This window comes from Sinocyclocheilus anshuiensis, unplaced genomic scaffold (assembly GCF_001515605.1).
Source record: "Sinocyclocheilus anshuiensis isolate Anshui unplaced genomic scaffold, SAMN03320099.WGS_v1.1 scaffold564, whole genome shotgun sequence".
Lineage (NCBI taxonomy): Eukaryota > Metazoa > Chordata > Actinopteri > Cypriniformes > Cyprinidae > Sinocyclocheilus > Sinocyclocheilus anshuiensis.
The window spans coordinates 99,403-122,710 of record NW_015557086.1 but is presented as its reverse complement, the minus strand read 5'-3'; the positions used below and the strand labels follow the sequence as shown (position 1 = coordinate 122,710).

The 23,308-nt window shown below is 33.4% G+C and overlaps 1 protein-coding gene across 2 annotated transcripts in view; it reads right to left on the bottom strand.

Annotated features, from left to right (window-relative positions):
- The window catches only part of LOC107677012 (dedicator of cytokinesis protein 2-like), a 117,484-nt gene that overhangs the window by 74,807 nt on the left and 19,369 nt on the right, over positions 1 to 23,308 (bottom strand). For both annotated transcript variants that reach the window (XM_016471791.1, XM_016471790.1), the window contains exons 12-24: positions 22,151 to 22,227; positions 21,474 to 21,724; positions 21,277 to 21,375; positions 19,686 to 19,758; positions 19,025 to 19,128; positions 17,630 to 17,816; positions 16,181 to 16,278; positions 16,005 to 16,094; positions 14,013 to 14,113; positions 13,618 to 13,752; positions 7,915 to 8,023; positions 6,916 to 6,986; positions 5,958 to 6,064 (exon numbers count right to left, since the gene is read on the bottom strand). In XM_016471791.1, the coding sequence (XP_016327277.1) occupies positions 5,958 to 6,064; positions 6,916 to 6,986; positions 7,915 to 8,023; positions 13,618 to 13,752; positions 14,013 to 14,113; positions 16,005 to 16,094; positions 16,181 to 16,278; positions 17,630 to 17,816; positions 19,025 to 19,128; positions 19,686 to 19,758; positions 21,277 to 21,375; positions 21,474 to 21,724; positions 22,151 to 22,227 (1,502 nt within the window). The remainder of the gene's footprint in view (positions 1 to 5,957; positions 6,065 to 6,915; positions 6,987 to 7,914; positions 8,024 to 13,617; positions 13,753 to 14,012; positions 14,114 to 16,004; positions 16,095 to 16,180; positions 16,279 to 17,629; positions 17,817 to 19,024; positions 19,129 to 19,685; positions 19,759 to 21,276; positions 21,376 to 21,473; positions 21,725 to 22,150; positions 22,228 to 23,308) is intronic.

The window sequence follows — 23,308 nt, the reverse complement described above, 5'->3', positions numbered from 1 at the left end:
CAACTAACATTATACATACTCTTTTGGTTTCTGTACCCAATATTTTAAAAATGTACAAATGCAATGAAAATATTGGTATCGGTACTCGATATCGGCAAGTACCAGAAATAAAAGTATCGGTATCGAGCGAGTACTGGAAAAAGTGGTATCGGTGCATCCCTACATTGAACCATTTCTCATTAGGATCATCAAGCCTAGAAATTATTTCATCATTAGGGCCGCACACACAAACTCACTGTCCTGCTCTAAAACACACATACAAATGCCAGGATGTCTGTGAATACCTAAAGAGCTTGAAACTAATTCATAAATCCTGAATAACTGCACCAACACAACAGCATTGCTATTGTTAACTAAAACTATTAAAATAGTTTTAGTTAACAAAAAAATAACCATTAAAATAGGTAACTGAATTAAAGCTAAAATAAAATGTAAATATTTGATTTAAAAACTTGCCTTGGCAACTAACAGAAATAAGTTGAAGTAATAACTAAAACTAAAACTGAAATAAAAATAAAACTATGAAAAAAACATAAAAAAAGCACAAAACAAAAACATGAAAATGATAAAAAAAATAAATAAATTACTAAAACTTGAAATAAACTGAAACTGAATAAATGCAGACACACCAATGTTGTTACTGTTAACTAAAATGAATTGCTTTCAGTAATTGAAATAAAGATTAAATAAAACAAAATCTAAATATTTGATTAAAAAATACTTAAACTTAAAAATATTCAAATGAAAATTAGAAATGTTGCCTTGGCAAATAATGGAAATAAGTGGAATGACTAAAATTACTAATACTAAAATAATAATAAAATAATAATAATAATAATAATAATAATAATAATAATAATAATAATAATAATAATAATAAATTAAAGCTACATAGAAATATATAAAGAACAATATAACAAGTAATGAAAATAAAAATCACACAACAAAATTACTAAAACTAAAAACAAAATACTTAAAACTAAAATTTTAATGAAACTGAAAATATAATGCAAATGGAAGCTGAAGTACTAAAATTACTAAAACTAAGTGAAAGCCCGCAGGTGATGGAGATTTACCGCTGATTACAGAACCGGCTTTCTGACAAGATGCGCATTAAATATCGCATGCGATTTATCGTGCAGCCCTAACTAAAATTATAATAAAACTAAATAAAAAGTAAATGTCATTTCAAAATAACAATAAATACAATAATAGCATATAAGGAACACTAAAATAACACTGACACACACAGAAAAAAGAAAACGTGCAATAATAGTGAGCTTCATAGTGGTTTAGCGCTCAGATGGGTTTCAATTCACAAAGAGCGCAAAAACTAGGACTGATCGGTGGATAAATAGAGATTATTATATCACACTCTCTGTGCATATTACATTAGATTGTATTATCATAAACATTTTTGAAAAACTTTTTTCATGTGCACTGAAAAGTGAAATAAGAAGTCAGACATTCAGATAAAGTTCAGAGGAGTCAGAGGAGAGATGAGTTTATGAAGTTCTTTTATTAAAACTAATCTCCATCTCTGGCTTTTATGCATGGTTATTCTCTTTTCGGAGCGTCTGTATGTATCAAATGCACGTGGGATCCAGGAGAGCTGGTTTGGGGTCAGATAGTGTGTTTGTTCTGATCTCAGAGAATCAAACTGCTCTCACATCAGCCGACGGCTCTTCAAAAGCAGCTGTGATTTAAAGATCTCTTTTGAGTTGAAAGAATGCAGCAGATCTGCGGCAGATGAGAGTTTCTGGGTAATTTGCTAATTTTTTCTTTCTTTTAACGATTCAGTAATTCCCATCTGTCTGGTTTCCGAGTGTGACAGCGGAATAATTTCAGCTAACTACTCTCATATTATTATTCATGAATCTAATTTCACATCAAGTGGAAATTAAATGTGTCAAATGCAGATTCACTTATGAGTGTGTGTGTGTGTGTGTGTGTGTGTTTGTGTGTGTGTGTGTGTGTGTGTGTGTGTGTGTTTTCCATTCCAAGTACTAAAGTTGCACATCATCATGATTATAGAATATGTACTTAAAGAGATAGTTCACCCAAAAATTTTAATTAGCTGTTAATTTACTCATCCTCAGGCCATCCAAGATGTAGGCAACTTTTTTTTTTTTTCAGTAGACCGGTAAAGAAGATTTTCAGTGGTGTAGTGCAGGGTATACACAGGTATATGCTGTATACCCACTTTTTATCAGTCAGCACTGCGTATACCAACTTCTAAATCCCCTCTGAGGTGCATCATTCAGTAGTGTCCTGCATTAGCCAAAATCATGACAGTCCAGAACGTGAGTAACTAATCCAATCGCATGTGAATAAATGCAAATGTTCCCTAAAAACACCCAGTAAAGACAGTGATGCGGTCAGGGCTGAGGAGTAAACACTCTCCTGCAGTGTGTTTCATTCATACTCAAAGCCTGAGGCTGCTCTCACGCAGAAAGTCCAAAACTAACTTATGACGTGCAGGAAATCGCTAATATGGACAAAGGCATCGAGCTATCACTGTAGCCAAAGCAATCTCTGCTGTAGCTAAGCTGAATAAAAAGAAACCTTTTGACTGATGAAACGTGAAGACAATAAACACACGATTACCATAATATATGGTTTATGTGTGTTTTTCAAGTCATCTCCAGGTAATAAAAAAGCATCTGAATAATGCAGTGCTAACTGACATTTATTACAGTTGGCTATAGAAACTATACAATATATGAAATATAAAATATAAAAATAGAAAAAGTGTTTGTATATAAACAAATCAGAAAATTGTCATTAAGAAAATATAGAAAAAATATTATAGAATACAAATTATTGGTTATCGTCCGTGTATTTGATTTCTCAGCCAATTAAAAGAGATAGGAAAATAATAATATTATTAATAATAATAATAAAACCTGTCAAAAAAAAAGGTATTATTATATTTGACATTTCTGTCCCCCTCACTTCTGAAATTATGGCTATGCTCCTGTGTCAGGGCTCGAAATTACCATTTGCCCGTCACTGTATGTCATGGGAGGAACAGTCAGTCACACATAGTAGAGCTGCACAATTCTGGATAAACTGGGAATCACTTCTTTTTTTAACTAGAGATCATGATTCTCCCACGATTCTGAACAGACAACTAAACAAAATAGCATGTAATTTACTAGCGGTTCTGACAAAATGTTAATTGCTGCAGTCTATTTATTTACTATCTGAAGTATTTATTACAAAACCTGCACCTCTTCTGTGGCTAATATTAATTTCACAATTATCTTTACTCTGTGAAGTCAAGCAGCAGAAGTTAAGTGACTGTGCAAATACTATACTGCCCCATTTTGGGGTGAACTAAATATGCAAGACTAGTTTTACATGTCACTGTTTATAAAACAAAGTGTTCATCCGTGGCACCACTGAAGATTTTTAGCTGAAACCGTGGCCCTTGGTGATTCATAAAATGCAAGTCAATGGCTACTGGCACAAATATTGATTTGCAAGTAAAAGTATGAGCCTTTCAATCCACTGTATCTGTTTATCTGGCAACCTGTATGATGAGTTTTACACTTGGAGAATCCACTAAAAAACTCTTACTTTGACTCTTACTTTAACCTTCATCCAAAATCCATCCTTTTCGTCATGCATTCTGTTTCTGATCTATAATGCATTCAGGGTCCAAAATAAACACTCACCAAAAGCTGAATGCAAGTTAAAACGGCTTTGGAAGAGGGAATTGAAAGAGTTACTTGTCCGTTGGCTTTTTAGAAATAATTCAACTAATTGACCTTAAACCATTTCAAATTTTTTCTATAAGTTTTTTTTTTTTTACCCCTCCATGTGGCAACAAATGTGGAATATTGCTCACATTAAACCAGCAAAATTATGAAGAATAAAATCATGATGTATTCGCAGGTTTTTGAGACAATCATAGAGTTTTCATAATTATACATAATACAGTTACTTATGTGCTAAATATGAAACTAAAACTGAGTCTTTTATGCTCACCAAGGCTGCTTTTATTTGTTAAAAATACAGTAAAAACAGTAATATTGTGAAATATTATTGCAATGTAAAATAATGTTTTCTATGTGAATATATTTTAAAATGTATTTTTTCCTCTGATGCAAAGCTGAATTTTCAGCATCATTACTCCAGTCTTCAGTGTCACATGATCCTTCAGAAATCATTCTAATATGCTGATTTGCTGCTCAAGAAACATTTCTGATTATTATCAATATTGAAAACAGCTGTGCTGCTTCATAGTTTTGTGGAAAACGTGATAAGATTTTTTCAGAATTCGTTGATGAATAGAAAGGTCAAAAGAACAGCATTTATTACATTATAAATGTCTTTACTGTCATGTTTGATCAGTTTAATGTGTCCCTGCTGAATAAATGTAGTAATTATGCGCAGGGAGTTCTTGCCCAGAACAGAACCATACCGCCAATCCAAACTGTATGCTAATTGACAATTGTCAATCATCTTTGACGATAGTGGTCCTGACAGAACTTTTGGATACTTCAAAAACATTACACTACTTTTTTTCCTCAATTAGGGAGCTTCCCTAACTAGGGAGCGGGGTGGAGGGTGACTAATATGATGTTGATATTTCGAATAATATTGCCTGCCACAATGTAATTATAGAAAATAAGATGTACATAAATGTGCTCCATATACACACCCTGTATATTTCAAAACGGATACTACAATAGTTTTTATTAATATATTGAATTAGTTTATATTTTTATATCTCATCTATATCTACATATTTTCATTTTAAATTGAGGTAGTTAATTCTGTAGTAATTTTGTTAATACCGGTTGTGGGGTTTATATTTAAATGTCTATATAATTTTTATTAATTTTTAATATAATTTATTTTAGTACATCAACTTAAATTAAATGAAAATGAGAAATGTTGCCTTGGCAACTAACTGGAATATGGACTCAAAAGTATGTTTAACTTTTTTAGATTTTATTTCAGTTATTGTTTGTTTTATTTAAACTTACAAGAATGTGTTTATAGCTTTTTTATAGCTTTACTTCTAATTTTAATTAATTATAATAACCCTGATCATGCACTGACAAGAGTGTTGGTTGATTTTTACTATGAATTCAAGCAAAGGTTAACACTTTAGCTTAAATTAGGCTGGATGATGAATCTGTCTATCATTACCGTCATCAAACACACACACTCAAAACAATCCATCACCACTCTCATGAGCAAAACCATCAGACTCTTTAGTAAAAAACACAAACACACACACACACCACCTGTCTGCAGCTCATCTTTGTTCACAAGCGCGCACGCACACCCACACACCATTCGTCACTTTATAGCATCTAGTTAACAGGCCGTTTGGCAGGAGCAGGCCAGAGGCTATCATATAAACCCAGAGAGAGAAAGATACAGTGTAAAATAACAAATCAAGAAGGAAAGGAAAGGAACGGAAAGGAAAGGAAAGGAAAGGAAAGGAAAGGAAAGGAAAGGAAAGGAAAGGAAAGGAAAGGAAAGGAAAGGAAAGGAAAGGAAAGGAAAGGAAAGGAAAGGAAAGGAAAGGAAAGGAAAGGAAAGGAAAGGAAAGGAAAGGAAAGGAAAGGAAAGGAAAGGAAAGGAAAGGAAAGGAAAGGAAAGGAAAGGAAAGGAAAGGAAAGGAAAAGAATAATCCTATATCAGTAAATGCCTGATTTATTCACTGGGAACTCAAAAAACCTTAATGTTTCAGCAGTATTGTTCAGTTTGAAAATCTTTGTTCAGATAACTATTTGACTAGTTTGGGACAACATTTAAGGGAATTATGATGATCTAATATGGGCTTTTAATGTAGTTTCAATCATTCAAATTTCTTAGTATTTATGACTCAAAATGTTGCTTTTTTACAGAGTGCAATTTTTTTTCAGGTGCAAATAGGGGGAAAAAATGTTAACATTTTTAATTACATCTCAGACTTTTATGAGCGTGTGTTTTACCTTGTCTGTGGAAGAGTTTGCTGCCCACTATCTCAGTCATCGACACCACTTTCTGCTTCTTTAGTTTATCCGGAGGAATGCAGATGTAGAAATCATACAACAGCTTACTGCAAACAGACAGACAGAAAAGTACATGGCATTAAAAAAAGTAAATGGGATCGATTTTGATTTCATGTTGACATGAAAACGTAAAAGAGCTTTAATTTATGCCCTTATGTCTCACTGGCAGTCAGTTTTGTGGTATTTTGAAAGTCAGCTAATCAGTTTTTGCACAACAGTGCAAAAGTGTCAGTTTGTACTGTATTTCTGTAGTAACACTTTATCCATAGCCTTTAATAAAAGATAAAAAAATAGCAGAAATTAATCCATAAATAAATGCCGAGGCTTCTGTGGGCAGAGAAAGTGACCTGTGTTTTATTGATTGAGTCTGAACACCACCAGGGTCTGTGAGAAACTACTGTATCATATCGACCTTCATGGAGCCGCTAGAATCGCCTGTGTTTTGTGTACTGTGATGAATTGGACGCCACTTGAAGCTAAACACACACACTCCCTAATCTAACTAGATAAAAACACTCAAACTAAACTATCCATATGAGAGAAACTCACTCCACTGTTTCTCAAACTCAAGTCGAGACATCAGACATCGGCCTCAGTTAACCGCATGAGCAGCTAAACTAGTTAAAGTCACATTACGGTTATAATAGCATTAGCTTTTGAGTAGATCAGGTAAATGTAGGAGGACAAGTGCATTAAAGACCATCAGCTTCAGAGTGAAGGAGAGTCTGTGTGTTTGTGGTGATTGATTGCTGCAGTTAGTGACGTAACAAACTTGATGTTGGTCATTAAAATGTCATCAAGCACTTGTAGAAACTGTTGCTGTAAGTACCTCAGTACATCAGTTCAGCCCAGACCGATCAGGTGTGTTTTCGAGATTTTAGGCTCTTATGAGACTCACCTGAGGAGTTTAGCATCGAACACGGTCTCCACATCTTGCAGGACTGTGGGCAAGTACTTCAGAGCGGCCACCTATACACACACATTCATATAAAACGTAATATGTTTAAAAAAAGATATTAATATAAATAAAACATTTTTTTAAATCATATATAAAACACTTGAAATAATTAGATGTACTTTTTTATATAATGTTATATCATTTTAAAAACTATGAATAATTAATTTATATATAATTTAGTTTAAAAATTCATTGTAAAATAATTTATATATTTCAGTATTATTTATTGTAATATTTAATATACATACACAAATCAAAATAGATAATTTATTTATATATATATATATATAAAATATAAAATATATGCAAATAATATAAACATATTTTATATTTTTAAATATTTGTATATTTTTATATATTTATTTATCATATATTTGTATATTTTATAGCTATAAATGATTTATATAATATAACATTATAATTAATATTCATGTTTTATATATATTACAAATTAATATAAATATAATATAAAATTATATATATTAAATATTTACGTGTGTATATAAATATGTTTGTGTGTAAATATACACACACACACAAAAACACACACCTACATATATGTGTAGACACACACATATACACTTGTGTATATATATATATATATATATTAATATAAAACTGTAATAAATCATATAAATGTATAAATAGATGTATACTATAAATTATTACATTATGTGAAAACATTAATTATGTAAAATGAATTTTTAAAACACAAATATGTGACATGATGTGAAATGAAGAATTATTTCAGATTCTACACTATTTCTGTCATTAATCGACACAGCTAATTTGTGACACTTTTCATGTGACTCCATTGTACTGACAGCTGAGTGAACAGAACCTAGTGATCTCTTAATGTGCGAATTATATACATTAAAACTGAATTAAACTTAGTAATAAGTAATCATGTGTATAGTAGTATGGCACTAGTATTCATACCTGCTGCAGTAGTGTAGTGGTGTAGTCACTTTTCATCAGGTTATTGATCGACTCAAATAAACTTTTGAGAGATTCTTCAAACTCGGCCTGTTCCTTCCCTTCGTACAGTCTAATGAGAGAGAAAGAACACTTGTGAGCAGTGTAATACATTTCACATATCCATCATCACACATTCACACACTTATACATACGATCATTTCATCATATAAACTACACTACACAGTATGACGCTTCTATTTCTAGCCACTTTATTTTCCTCTGTTTATGTTTTTATAAAAAAAAAGTAAAATTTTGTCAAACAAAATGAAAAAGAAATATGTTTCTTTGGCAACAAGCTGAAATAAGTTAAAGGTTTTCTTTAATAAATAAAAATGGCATTCATTCAAAAAGGTTTTAAATAATGTTGTGCAACACCACATAATGGACAAAATATTCCTTTGCTTGTCAAAAAAATTTAAGTGGTGTTCACACATGATAATGCATGAAGAAACATGTCAGAAAATGCATTTGATTTATGCATTAATAACCATTCATGCCATTCCTGATATGATGCATAAAGACATTTTGCAAAAGCAACACAAAAGTCACTATAACCAGAAGCGATTAAATGTATGAACAGTGCATGACATGGAAGAGAGATTTAACTGCTTGAGGCCATTGCAATGCATCTGGCCAGGACAATAAAGATGGGGATGAGTCTAGAAAGTTTGTGGGTCACTTATGACACTAAAGTCAATGTAAGAGCTTTCAGATGACAGACGCTGTGGATTGTGACAGTGACTTTGACTGAAACTTCAATCACATTTTAGACACAGTCCAAAGATTCATCTCTCTCTGTCTCTCCATCAGGTCAGTTGTGTCTCTCTCTCTGGTTTATCTCTCTGTCAAGAGTAACTCGGCACAGATGTTATAGTCGGTGGGGTTTCTGAGGGTGGAGATTATGCTGTAACACACGACAGTATTTACCGTGGTACCGCTGAAGAACAGACGTGATTACTGAAGCATTGTTCCTCTAATCCACATGAGAGCCACAGTTAATACGCCACCTCTGACCTCACACAATAACACACACACATACACTACAATAAACACACACACGCTCACAAAACAAAGATGCATATATACTGACATTGAGACAAACAGATGTACATTTCCTAGAATCAATAAATCTTTCCAAATACGCACATGCATGCAAACTGACACACTTCATCCTCAACAAAATCACTTAAAAATCAGGGCTGAATGCAATATAAACATAAAATCTGATTGGTTCTGAAATGCTGGTTAGGCTGCAGTGTTATTTTAGTTTTGAGATCACAAGCTGCTTTGTGTATTTCATGCATTTAAAAGCACATTTGTATGTACATTAAATTTAAGTGAAAATAAATAGTAAAACCGAACTAAAACTGAAATGAAAATTAATTAAACCTAAAGAGTAATATTTTAAAAAATCACATAAAAGTAAAATTTAAAATATATATTTTTATATAAAACATATAAATATTTTAGAAACATAAATAGTATTATTTTAGTTTTGAGAACACAAGCTGCTTTGATGTAACAGCCAAAAGTTATTTGAAAATATAATAAATAAAAATGTCATTAACCAAATTCAAAAATATCCTTTATCCTTTTTTTAGCATTTATTTATGTATTTTATTTTATTTTATTTTATTATTTTTAATTGTTAGACTTACATCAACTCATAAACCCCAGTTTGAGAAAGCCTGCACTAGTGGAAGGACGACATGAATCAATTTGATTCAGATGATTCAATTGTTTTAATGAACATTTTGATTCCTAAAACAAAGCTAATTTAATAAATCTGGCTGATTTAACCTTTCAAAACACAATAAAAAACAATAATTAAAGCAGAAGAGCAAATACTATGATCTATGCGAAGGAACTAAAATGACTGTTTTAAAGCATCTGTTTTTTAAGCATTTAAAATCATCTTAGAGGAAAAGCTCCCCAAATTCAAGCTAAATAATAAATACTTCATGAACAATTTGGGGTAATTTTCCCATTCATTTCCTCTTTTCGATTATTTAATGTAAAGAATTTATTCAATTTCCAGAGCGTGCACCAAACCCAGGCGTTCTCACACCCACATGGTGAAACGTCTCTTCTCTCTGGGAATATAACATCTGCGGTTTAATCTGGATGTATCAGAGAGTTCTTTTAAAAGCATAGAGCAATGACGCTTTCCATCAAACTCCATTAACAAAGTGAAGCGCCTCCTGCCAGGACTGAATCCAGAGCAAAAACACTCCTGCTGAGAGCCTTCGGACTAATAAACACTGAAAAATGATCCGGCCGTGATGGGCCTGCATTTCTAAAGATGTTAGTGTGCATCAGCGTACTGCAGTAAACAGACTAGTTAATATGAGCAAGAGCGAAAGAAAGAAAGAAGTTAAAGCCTTTGCCTTAGAAATTTAAGCCAAATTCAAAAGAAAAAAATTTAATAAATAAATAAATATTATTTAAATGTAATTTTTACAATTTAAATATTTGCATATAAAAACAAATATGCACATAAATTCTAATAAAATTAATTAAATTTGCATTAATAAAATGAACACAATGCAATACCATTTTTCATTTGATTCAATCTGATCAGATAGCTGGATGATAAAGGGACGCCACTTGCTGAATTAAATGCAATGAGGGCATTTGACAATTCAGTTAGTATACAACTGTTTGAAATGCTACATACTGCATACTCCCTGCATTTATAGATTTGTTAGCATGCATTGACGTACTGCAATAAAAAAGACTAGTTAATATGAGAGAGAAAGCTTAAGAAAGAAAGATAATATTTTAAGGCAAAATAAATCATTCAAATTTAAAATATAAAAATAAATATGCAAATAAATACTTTGCATGAATAAAATTAAGTTAATTGTGGTGTGTAATTAAAGCATTTATTGTGATCATATGCTGCTTGCAGTGTGACTGATCTGTCGCTCTCTCTTGTCGGTCATTACTGCAACCACACACACACTTAAGATTCATTTAGCAGCTGTTTTGGCATCAATGACTATTAGGCAAATTAATGATGCAGTCAGCTGCTACACAAACTTGATGGCTAAACACACTGTACAACACACACAGAGTTTGTGAATGGCAGACGCTTCTAGCATCACAATCTAGTATGTAGTTGCATTGAAAAGCGTGCCAGAACATGCAAAACCCCACGCAAGTGCACAAAAGACATTATAACGAGCATTAGAGTAAATAACTACTGTACTTCTACAGTCAGTTTTCTCTGTCAGCTCAACTAACTTGACAGCGGAGCAACACATTGAAGAGAATCTTGCTGAGCAAGTTAAAGTTAGTTAAACAGCTGACATGATTATATCAGCTACACACTTTAAAGTAATAGTTCACCCAAAAACTGCTGAAATGTACCACCCACAGGCCATCCAAGATGTACAGTAGATTAGTTTGTTTCTTTATAATATATTTGTAATAGATTCTGAGAAATGTAGCATTACATCACTTGCTCACCAATGGATCCTCTGCAGTGAATGGGTGCCGTCAGAATGAGAGTCCAAACAGCTGATAAAAACATCAGAATGCTACACAAGTAATCAACACGACTCCAGTCCATCAATTATTGTCTTGTGAAGTGAAAAGCTGTGTGTTTGTAAGAAACAAATCAGTCATTGAGATGTTTTTAACTTCAAACCGTCGCTTCAGGGCAAAATCCATAATCCATAACTTTGCTTCCTCCAGTGAAAAAGTCCATCCTCTGTTGTCCTCTCACATCAAAATCCACCCACATATTTGTTTAAAACCATTTTTCACTTTTTTTTTCTTTTTTTTTTTTAAAGATACATTTTTTGCCGTTTTTGCTTTTATTTTTCATAGGACAGTTTAGACAGGAAGCAAAGTGGGAGAGAGAGAGAGAGAGAGAGAGATGGGACGGGATTGGGAAAGGTCTGCAAGCCGGGACTCGAACTCAGGACACCCTATGCGCAATGGTGCTATATGTCGACACGCTGCCCACGAGGCTATTGGCAACAACAGACTCTTATTCTGACGGCACCCATTCACTGCAGAGGATCCATTGGTGAGCAAGTGACGTACAGTAAAGTGATGTTTCTCCAGATCTGTTCAGATAAAGAAACTAACTCATCGACAACTTGGATGGCCTGAGGGTAAGTACATTTCCAATAAATTTTCATTTAAGTATATAAGGGGATGCGCAATTGGCCAAGCTCTGTTGTGTGTGTGTTTGCATACTTGACTGTATGAAACTGTCAGAGGAACAGCACTGGCAGTGTGAATGAGCATCAGCTACAGTCTGTGTTTTTGCAGTGCCGCTCGATGACGGCATCCGGGGGCCCCACAGGCAGAGTCATAAATCACAGACAGACACGGGCCCTTAATGACCGTCAGGCAGAGCTGTTACACTCCTCGACAAAACGCTGCAGACAAAACGTGCTGCAGGCGGCCAGAGGACATGCAACCCTGTCAAAAACCCTAAAAAAATGACCGTGCTGCCTTAAAAATGTCCGCTTGAATCTCAGCCCAAAGCAGCTGGGCGTTTATTTCCTTGTGTTTTGTTTTGCTTTCAGCCCACGTTCAGATGAATGAACTGTCTCAGAATAGAGGACTAGCAAACTACTCAAAACAACTCTTTCAAATGTTTTTTTGTTGTTTTGAGAACATGTCTAGCTCATATTTCAAGCCGAATTCAAGAGGAAAAATGATAAATATTTTGCATTCAAAAATAGTGTGTCCCGCAGTGCAGTGCATTAGATTCGACCTTCCAGAGTGTCAAAAATGAAAATATGAATTGTAATTGGCTGTTTTGATAGAACAGTCAGAAAATATTACATATAATAGGAGTAAAAATGCAAATAAAAATATAAGTAATAAGATAATAAGTGAATGACAAAGTAATATGACAATGTTGTCGGTATACACTACCATTCAAAAGTTTGGGGACAGTAAGTTTTGTTGTTGTTGTTAAAGATTTTCTTTTATTGTATGCCTGTTTCCACAAAAATATGAAGCAGCACAACTGTTTTCAACTTTAATAAGAAGAAGAAGAAATGTTTCTTAAGCAGTAAATCAGCATATTAGAATGATTACCGAATGATCATGTGACTGGAGTAATGATGCTGAAAATTCAGCTTTGCATCACAGAAATAAATTACATCTTAAAATATATATAAATAGTAAAAAGTTATTTTAAACTGTAATAATATTTCACAATTTTACTGTATTTTTGATCAAATAAACACAGCCTCTGTGAGCAAAAGACTCTTTCTTGTTGCTCTTTTGTTAAGCTGAAAAGCATAAATGCTAAATACATAAATGTAAACATCTTACCGACCCCAAACTTTTGGTGGTATACATGTTTGAAATGTTCATTGTTACATACTATTACACATTATTTAAAAATATATAGTAGGCACAATATACTGTATATATTGCAGTATGCAAGTATTACTATTCTGAACACAACCAACATGAGCAACGAGCAGTCCATGAGAAAACTGACCAATCAAATAATTGATGGAAAGGTCACATGACACAATATCTCTTTCCTATGGTCTTCATTATATTATTTTTTCAGGCAGGTTTTCATATTGTCATTTTTCAGGGGGTCTGTGTGCCCCTTTGGGTGTTTCTGATTCAGCTGTGAATGTTCATCATTTCTTAATTTCAGAATCAATCACACAAACTTACTGAGAGTAGAGCATCCGGGAGCGGACGATGAATTTGAAGATGTATTCAAGGGCTTTGAGCGTCCTCAGGATGGGTTCACAGGCCTCCCCTCGACTGGACACGTCCAGATACGTCTTCAGCACAGACATCAGCTTTCTACAGTACACAGAAACAGACAGAGTTTGTGTGTGTAGTTCTCTAAATAACTTAAACTAAATGAATTAAACTACAAAATTAAGACTGCGCACAAAAATAAACCAGAACAACTAATAACAGGCCAAATTACATCACCATGATAATTAATTCACTCCTGTTTCTGTTGATTATTTACCGATGTTCATGTACATTTGAGACTCACACACACAAACATACTGACATCTAATGATCAGAAACACAATGAAGAGCGTTTGACCTACTTGTAAGCCAGCGTGGCGCTGAAGTGTTGTTTGATATAGGCCTCCAACACAGTGTTGAAATGCTGAAACTTTCTGTCGGCGATTAGACCGATAATATAGATCTGAAAGAGAGACTGTATTTATAACAGTGGTTCTCAACCAGGAGCACAGGATAAATCTGCTGATAAATTGCAAAATCATCCTGTAATCACAAATTACTGGAAAAGTAATGTAAATTAAGTGGTCATAAAGGCCGTAAAAACTGGTGAACATTCATTTCTTGAAGCTTTTGGAATTAGGTAATTCGATTTTTTTTTTTTTATTATTTATTTTAACTTATTTTTTATTTATTTTGATAGCACAGTTTGATGAGAACTAGAGAGAACAGAGGGGAATGGGACTAGGAACCAATTTTAATATAAAAATGTATAATATAATAATAATAATAATAATAATAATAATAATAATAAAAGATCATAAACATTTCCTATAATTTTATTTTTGAGAATAAAAGCCACATGCCCAGTCAACCTCTACAAAAGTATACCTGTAATTGTGCAAATTCATCTGTCACTTGCTAATACTAATAAAATACTTAACTTGTTTGTCTCATTTATCAGGTTGGTGAATTACATGCATGTATATTTTTAAGAAAAATATGTTGTTTATATTTTAAATATATTTATATATAATAAAAAATATAATATATATTTTGTAATTATATAGATTTATTTTAATATATTGCCACTACTATTTGCTGAAAATAACATTTTTTTTTTTAAACATTGAATACAAGTAGCTTTTTCATCATAGCAGATTCAATACCAGAAATATCGAATATTGTCTTGGACAGTGTGGGGCCTTGTTGTCAAAAAGGTTGAGAATCACTGAATTATAATTAGCATAATGCATAATTTTGTGTTTAAAACTGAATATGACATACACCTATTGCAGCCTCCTGTTATCTTTTATTGTTTTATATTCTCCTGGTTTATAATTTTGGGACTAGAATCTGTCACCAGAAGTGAGCTAAACAGGACAAACCCTTCCTATGGGGACAACAGGGGAAGTGCTCATTTGGAAAAAAAAAAAAAGATTCATAAGAGAGTAAACAATGTTTTTTAAGGTTTCTTTCAGGGTTTGGATTAGTCAACATTTTAATTAGCTTCATATAAACACAACAGAAGTCTCTGAACTGGCCCCAGTTAGCAACTGTCATCAATGGTTCTATAAATATATTTATATTTTTTAAATGTTCTTCACACTGAGAAAAAATGGTTCTTTTAAGTACTGACTAGAACCAGAAAAATCTGAGCATATCACACCAGTCCTCAGGTCCTTATACTGGCTTCCAGTTATATTTAGGATTGATTTTAAAGTATTTTTACTCGTTTATAAATCACTCAATGGCCTAGGACCTAAATACATAGCAGATACTGAATACATAGTTCACTGAATATAAACCTAACAGACCACTCAGATCATTAGGATCGAGTCAGTTAGAAATACCAAGGGTTCACACAAAACAACGGGAGTCCGCTTTTAGTTATTATGCCACCCGCAGCTGGAATCAGCTTCCAGAAGAGATCAGATGTGCTAAAACATTAGTCACATTTAAATGCAGACTCAAAACTCATCTGTTTAGCTGTGCATTTATTGAATGAGCACTGTGCAATGTCCGAACTGATTGCACTATATCTTATGTATAATCATTTTCAATTCTTAACTGTTTTAAATTCATTTTAAACCTCTTAAATAAATTTTTTAATCATTTTCAAAGTTTTTAAATTCCTTGTTTTATTGTTGTGATTATTTTTTTATTATTATTTTCTTTTCTTTTATGTAAAGCACTTTGAATTACCATTGTGTATGAAATGTGCTATATAAATAAACTTGCCTACTGTTCACTAAAATGTTCTTTAGGGAACCAAACATGGTTCTTCTGCGACATTTCTGCAAAAACACCAATTTGGAACCTGTGTAGATGTGTGTGTATGTTTGGATGTTGCTTACCAAAGCGTCAAAAACCAAAATATCATAATCATCAGTCTGAGAATGTTCCATCATGATGTTGAACAGGGCGTCCAAGGTGTCCTGCAGGAACTACACACACACACACACACACACACACGTAAACAGACATGCATCCTGAACTACTGATGCTCATGTATAATTTCAGTGCAACACACCTTCACGACCTCCTCCCCGTCAATGAGTTTGAGCTCCTGTAGGTTTTGTTTCAGCATTTCAGGACGAGTTCTCCACTTCAGCAGACCCAACAAACCCACTGAGAGACAGACAGACAGACAGACAGACAGACAGAGACAGTGTGTCCTCAACTGACTCTTAATTACCATGTATTCCTGAATCTATTTATTTCACGTGGTGAATATGTCCCGTGTGTGGGTTCGTTAGGGTTGCATTGTGATGGATGTTTCCGGAAGATTCATTAGCGTGATTAACGGGCTTTCTCAAGAACAGCTGTTACAGTACACCTGCGTCTGTGTGTGTGTCCTTAAAGGGGCTTCGAGATAAAAGTCATTTAACAATAACACACACACAAATACAAAAACAATTGAAATATTTAGATTTAACCCTACAGTATCATGTTTGACGCATTAATTTCCATTCATTTCTCTGCTACATGCCTTCTGTGGTCTGATTGATAGTTTAGACTTTTTTAGCAAGTAAAATGTCTTTGAGTATAATTGTACAAACGTCCACCTTCAGCTCGTGCTTCACGTGTCTTTTTGCTGTCGAATCTTTATTGATTTTTATAAAGTAAACATAAGAATAACTTTGATATTGTTAGTAATATTTCAAGATGAACACTTACTGGACTGAAGCAGCTTAGCTTTATCTAATTATCCATTATGTATTGTGTTGCATTATGTGTTTTGCTCATCAAACCAAGCATCACCTTAATAAGACATATTGGAGATATAGAGTGACGACTGATATTTATATCATTTAATGTAAGTATCTGCTATTCTGTTATAAAGATCTGATTGATTTACATTACAAGCATCAGAATTTCATCTTACATTTTGTCCATATAAATATCAGCATCTGCACCAAATTGCACATTTTTGCTCAGTTTGCGTCCCTGAATAAAATTTAGCTGTTTTTTCCTCCATATTTTCACTATATCAGACTATATGAGTCATAAAACCTGATGTATCAAATATGATACTCAACAAAAAAAATATTTTTTGTTCAATAAACTTGAATTTTTTAGATTTTTTTCATACTACTATTTCATATGTCAGGCTTTACAGGGTTAATATATATAAATAATTAAACTGACTACATTTACTTTCTTAACAATAACACAATCCTGATCTGCGCGCATTATCCGGAAAATTGTTTGTCTTGCACTCTTTTATCAGAATGCAATAACCTGCTTTCCTCTGAAATGACTCCTTTTCAGCTGATGTCATCGAGACCTCTTATTTTTCAGCCTCCTGTCATGTAGAGACGCTTTTCATCACCTAATGTATAAAATGTCACCCTACATGTTTTTCCTCTCTGAATATCCTTTCTCACTTGGAAATTCATTGCATTACAGATGTGAAATGGACTGTGAATGTCGTCTCATTTCGACTATAAAAGCTACATGAGACTCTTTTCACACACACCGTTCTGCGTGAGTTTGGTGGAGCAGACCAGCGTTGAGATGGTGAAGATGTCTCTGGAGCTGACGGACAGGCCGCCCACACTGCTGGAGCTGCGCATCAGCGTTGACCCCTTGTGGCTGTCAGAGTGACTGCGCTCGGACGGCAGGGATAGATACGAGCTGACGTCCTCCATGCGCTTACTGTCTCCCTGCAGAAAGACACAAAAGACATGCAGGATGTCCATATCTGTTTGTGAATGTGTGAATGAACTGATTAGCTTACCTGTCATCCACCATATTATCAGACATAAATGTTTACTGATTTGTAAAGTCTACACTGCAATTGATTTTCCTACTCTGAATTTTTGCCTTGTTTTCCAGTGTAAATATCGAAACATTCTTAAATCAAGATAAAATTACTTGCGAAACAAAATGACGTAAGATATTAAGTCTTGTTTCCTAAAAAAAAATAAATAAATGCTTGAAACAAGACAAAATATGTTAATTTGGCACAAAAATAAACTTAATTAAAAGGGAAAACTAAATTATATTTTGTTATTTTATTATCTTTTGTTTTCCCACTGACAGACTTTTTTTTTCTTGTTTTAAGAATAAACTCACCTAATTTTTAACATTTTTCCAAAAACAATACATAATATCCTAATGTCTGTCAGTAAATATATCTTGATTCAAAAATGTTTAGATATTTGTGCTGAAAAACAAGACAAAGATACTACATAAAACCATTGTTGCAGTGTATGGAAGATCTTTGTATTTGGTTAGTTTTAAACTTAAATTGAAAGAGTGTAAAACCTAAAGAACATTCATTTTTTTATTACATTCAAGTAATTTCTTTATATTTTTAAATTTTATTTGCATATTTTTATAGCACAGTATGGAGAGAACTAGGGAAGAGAATAGTTTTGGAAAATATTATTATATTATTATATATATAATGTATTAATTGAATGAAGTTTTAGTAACTTAATATTATTTGTGTATTAATTGAAATCATAGCGCTGATAGTAACTAACAATTGTGTTCACTTATATAAATGTTGTAATAGTAAATATGAGGTTTGTGCTACTGTACTTTTACGATTTTAATGTATAAATGACTTATAATTTGTAAACGTCATATTGGTTGTACATATTATTAAATGAGGCTTCTCTCTTTTAACTTAATCCTAACTTAACTTAATTAATTAAGAATTCTTAAATTACTTAATGCTGACTCACAGTCTTCACATTTTTTAATCTACTGCACCTTTTAACTAAAATAATTGTTTAAAAATAAATGGCAGATAAAAATGCTTTGCAATGTCACAGTCCACTCCAAAAACCCATGTAAAAATTTTACTAAATCTATTTCCACTCATTTCTGGCCTCATTGTGTATGTAGAGTATGTGTTTCTGACCTTAAAGACGGTGAGCTCATGTATGCCATCTCTCAGAACGGTCCCATCTTCCTTCATCAGACGCACAAACGCCATCGCAAAGTTCTTTTCACTCTTGTCCTTCGCTGCACAACACAAATTACACATTACATTCATATCTGAATTCCTTTCCACTAACATCCAGCATCATATTTGGTAGTATATGACAGACTGGATAGCAAGAGCCTAAATTAGAGTTCTGTGGCTTTTAATGCATGCTATAATTTAATAGCTTTCAGCTCATCTATATGCCAGTGCACATAAAATACAAACGCTGATGGCTCATGATGCACAGAGTTTTGTCCGGTCACATGCTTTCTAGAATGAGGGTTTAGAAAAAAACGTGTTGTTTTTCAATCAGCTGAACTCTGGATCTGATTTTAATTGTTTTTGTTTTTTTTAGATTGGGCCAGAATCCCAGTCTGCGTACAACTACATTAGCATGCACTGCAAAACTGCTGATTGTAAAGTATATACTTTTGAATATGTGGCGAGACAGTACTGGGACATACTACCAAGTCATACAATTTTAAAATTATGACTTGATGTCACATTATTTTCTGCTGTCTGCTCACTGGTGTCTTCACATATTTAAAAAAAAAACTGTAGTTCATGACTGCAGGAGACACTAAAGCTTACTTACACTCCTGTGAGGATCGATGACGGAACATGAAGCGCAGGTGGATTCTAGGCATCTCCTCCAGAGGAATCGCCACCTACAGGCCAGAGGAAAACATTACTGCATGCAGACTGAATACTGGGCCGGATACAAAAGGATTAGACTCAACATCAAATGATCTGCTTTCAAAATGTATGTTCCTGGTCTAATTGTGAACAATTAAGCTCTTATTATGGTGCTTTTGTTTTCAAACACTCCCCTCCAAATCACCTGACTCCATAAATGTATGATGGATGGATAAAATTGTTAAATGCATAAAATATATGGACAAAATCAAGTCATGTTTTTTTGTTAATCATGTTTCACCTAAAAATGTGTAATATGTTGGAAGAAAAATGAGCTGTCAGGGCTGTATGACATGCACAGAAGTGGTGCTCAAGCACCTTTTTTATTTGGCCTCTGACTAGATAAGTGCTCTTTTGCCAAGACATTTATTTTTCCTTTTTTATTTTATATTTTAGTTTGGCCCATGGCATCAGTTCTCAAAGGGTGTGCCCGACAACTGACAAGCATTTTTAAATTAATTGGGTGAGACATTGATTCAATTAATGATTCAATGATTCATAAAGACAGTGGTCACTTGATTTGTTCATGAATGAATCAGTCGCTTTCATTGAATCTGTCGCTTTCACTTATTAACACTTGCTGCCAATATATTACCACTTATAATCCACTTGGATTTGACTGATGGACTGCATTCTGACACCACAAGCTTCATGCTTTCTAACCATATCTCCACTTTGTTCCCTTTATGTTGTAATTATTCTGCTTATTGTACATATAAAATATAGGAAGTTTATATCAGTAGTTCCATATTCATAATTGTGACCACATAGTCTGTTTTCAATGTCTACATTTTTATGTAACATGTTTACACCTACCAATGTCTTTATACAAGGTGTGCATATATATACATAGAGAGAGAGCGTATCTTATGATATATTGTACAGTAAATGAACATACTTTCCAGAAGGCCAACAATTCACTAAAAATGTTTTTTAATTGGTCTTATGAAGTATTCTAATTTGTTGAGATAGTGAATTGGTGGGTTTTTGTTAAATGTGAGCCAAAATCATCACAATTAAAAGAACCAAAGACTTAAACTACTTCAGTCTGTGTGCATTGAATTTATTTAATACACGAGCTTCACAATTTGAGTTGAATTACTGAAATAAATGAACTTTTCCATGACATTCTAATTTATTGAGATGCACCTGTACATATATTACTTTTACTCTCTGCACAACTCTGTATACATTTGATTGATTTTAATAACATGAATGTACTTGAATTGTGCAGCAAACACTAGGAATATATAAGTATCTGATCGGGACACTGTATCTGCAGATACTCAATATTCAATGACTCGGATTGGATCGGGGTTGCAAAAAACCTGATCGGGACATCCCTTATATATATATGTGTATACATACATACATATACTGTATATATATATATATGCTTATGTGCCAGATCTGCAGTGCAAAGATGGATTTTGTTGATACTAATTCACTGACTGATTGGTAGTAGGCTCAATGTCTCACTCACTTCTTACCTTAAAAGTTTCCATCCAGCGAGGTTGTTTGATCTGGTAGTAAATGACTGATCTATATTCATTTACAGGCCGATCTCCAGCTCCCAGACAGATTGAGTTCTATACAATAACACAAAAGAGCCGTCAATCAACAAAGAAAGCCCCATCCCAGTGAGATCAGGCTGACCTTTGGCCTCACGGTCAGGGGTCACACTCACCGGCACAACCTTCCCCTCCTCGTCACACACCAGCATAATGACCTCCACGTTCTTCTGTGTGGTTTTGTTGTACTTGTCGAAGTCTCCGGAGTGCAGTGTGAGGTAGATGTCATTGCGGATGTCACCCGGCATGATGATCTCAGGAAAACCCAGTTTTCGTGCAACCACGGTGCTCCGGTCCACCAGGTGGGTATATTCCTTTCGGATCTGGACGATGTCTCCCACTAGAGCTTTCATGGTGACCCACAGACCTGACATGGTGTTTAATGTTTTATATTAGTTTCACCGTCAGGATCATGACAGGAATGCAAGGAATTTCTCTACAATAAAACTTATGTGTCTAGACATATAGAATGATTTCAAAATATTATTTAGAGAAGCATATGAATTATAGCAGGTGCATATGGTGGATGAATAAGGTAAAATAACACCATAAATTAAGTTTTAACTGTTTTTGTTCATCCTTTCCCCCTCGTCTCATTCTCTAATGTCTGTTTTAATGGCAGTCATAAAGCTCAACCATCTCTCATCACTCAATCACTCTGTTCTGCTGTATTGTGTCTCTGTGTGTGAGTGTGGGCAGGCGGGATTATGGGTCCAGCAAGTGTTAAAGCATTAGCGGAGCGAGTGGTGATGCTGTGCCTCATTTGAGCACAGATAACTGCTCTGAGCCGTACCTTGACCTCCGCTGTCACCTCGCGACGTTGTTACTTTGTTGAGGAGAGTGTGAAGAAAGTCATTCTCAGCTATAACCCTAAAAACACACACATACACAGAAACAGAGAAAATTATTATTTTAAATATTAACATGAATAAATATTATGCATTTATTTAATGGATACATTCAGAAATATATATATATATATATATAGAGAGAGAGAGAGAGACAATAAATTTGACTTTTTAATGCCATATTTATGACTTTATAATCTCATAATTTGATATGAATTTTCCCTAATTTCCCTTGTATCATAAATTAGATTTTTTTAGGTCATATTTACGACTTTTTCTCATAAAATGTTGATTTTGACTTATCTCATAATTTTTATTTTTGTCATACTGTAATTTTGACTTTTATCTCATAATTGCAATTTTTTAATCTCATAATTATTTTATTGTGTGTGTGTGTGTGTGTGTGTGTGTGTGTGTGTGTGTGTGTGTGGTGAAAATATGGTAAAATCATAAGGTATAGAAAGTATTATAGTTTTAAACAAGATACTTTCAAAATGTCAATGTTATTAGAGAAATATGTGTATAAAATGCGTGGGTGTGTCACAAAGTTTCCTGTGAGGGGTAGGGTTAGGGGTAGGGTTGGTGTAGGGCTATAGCACATACAGTTTGTACAGTATAAAAACCATTACGCCTATGGAATGTTCCCATAAAACATGGAAACACAACGTGTGTGTGTGTGTGTGTGTACACATGCATACATACACACATATGTGTATATACTGTATATTGACTTATTAAAGTTATAATTTTATGTTTTGAAAGATACTTTCAATAATAACGTAAGAACTATGATATATATGTATGAACTATATGAAGCACTAAACAGGAAATAATTAAATTAAGTCTGAATATATAAATGTCAATTGTGAATATATATAAGTAAATCAGAATATATAGATGTAAGTCTGAATATATATAAGTAAATCAGAATATATTTTTATAAATCTGAATATACAGAAGTAAATCAGAATTTATAGTTGTAAGTCTGAATTTATAAAAGTGAATCAGAATATAAACATAAAAATCGTAATATGTCAATGTATGTCATGAATAGCCTATATATAACAATATACAGTTATAATTTGTAACTTTATATTCTTATA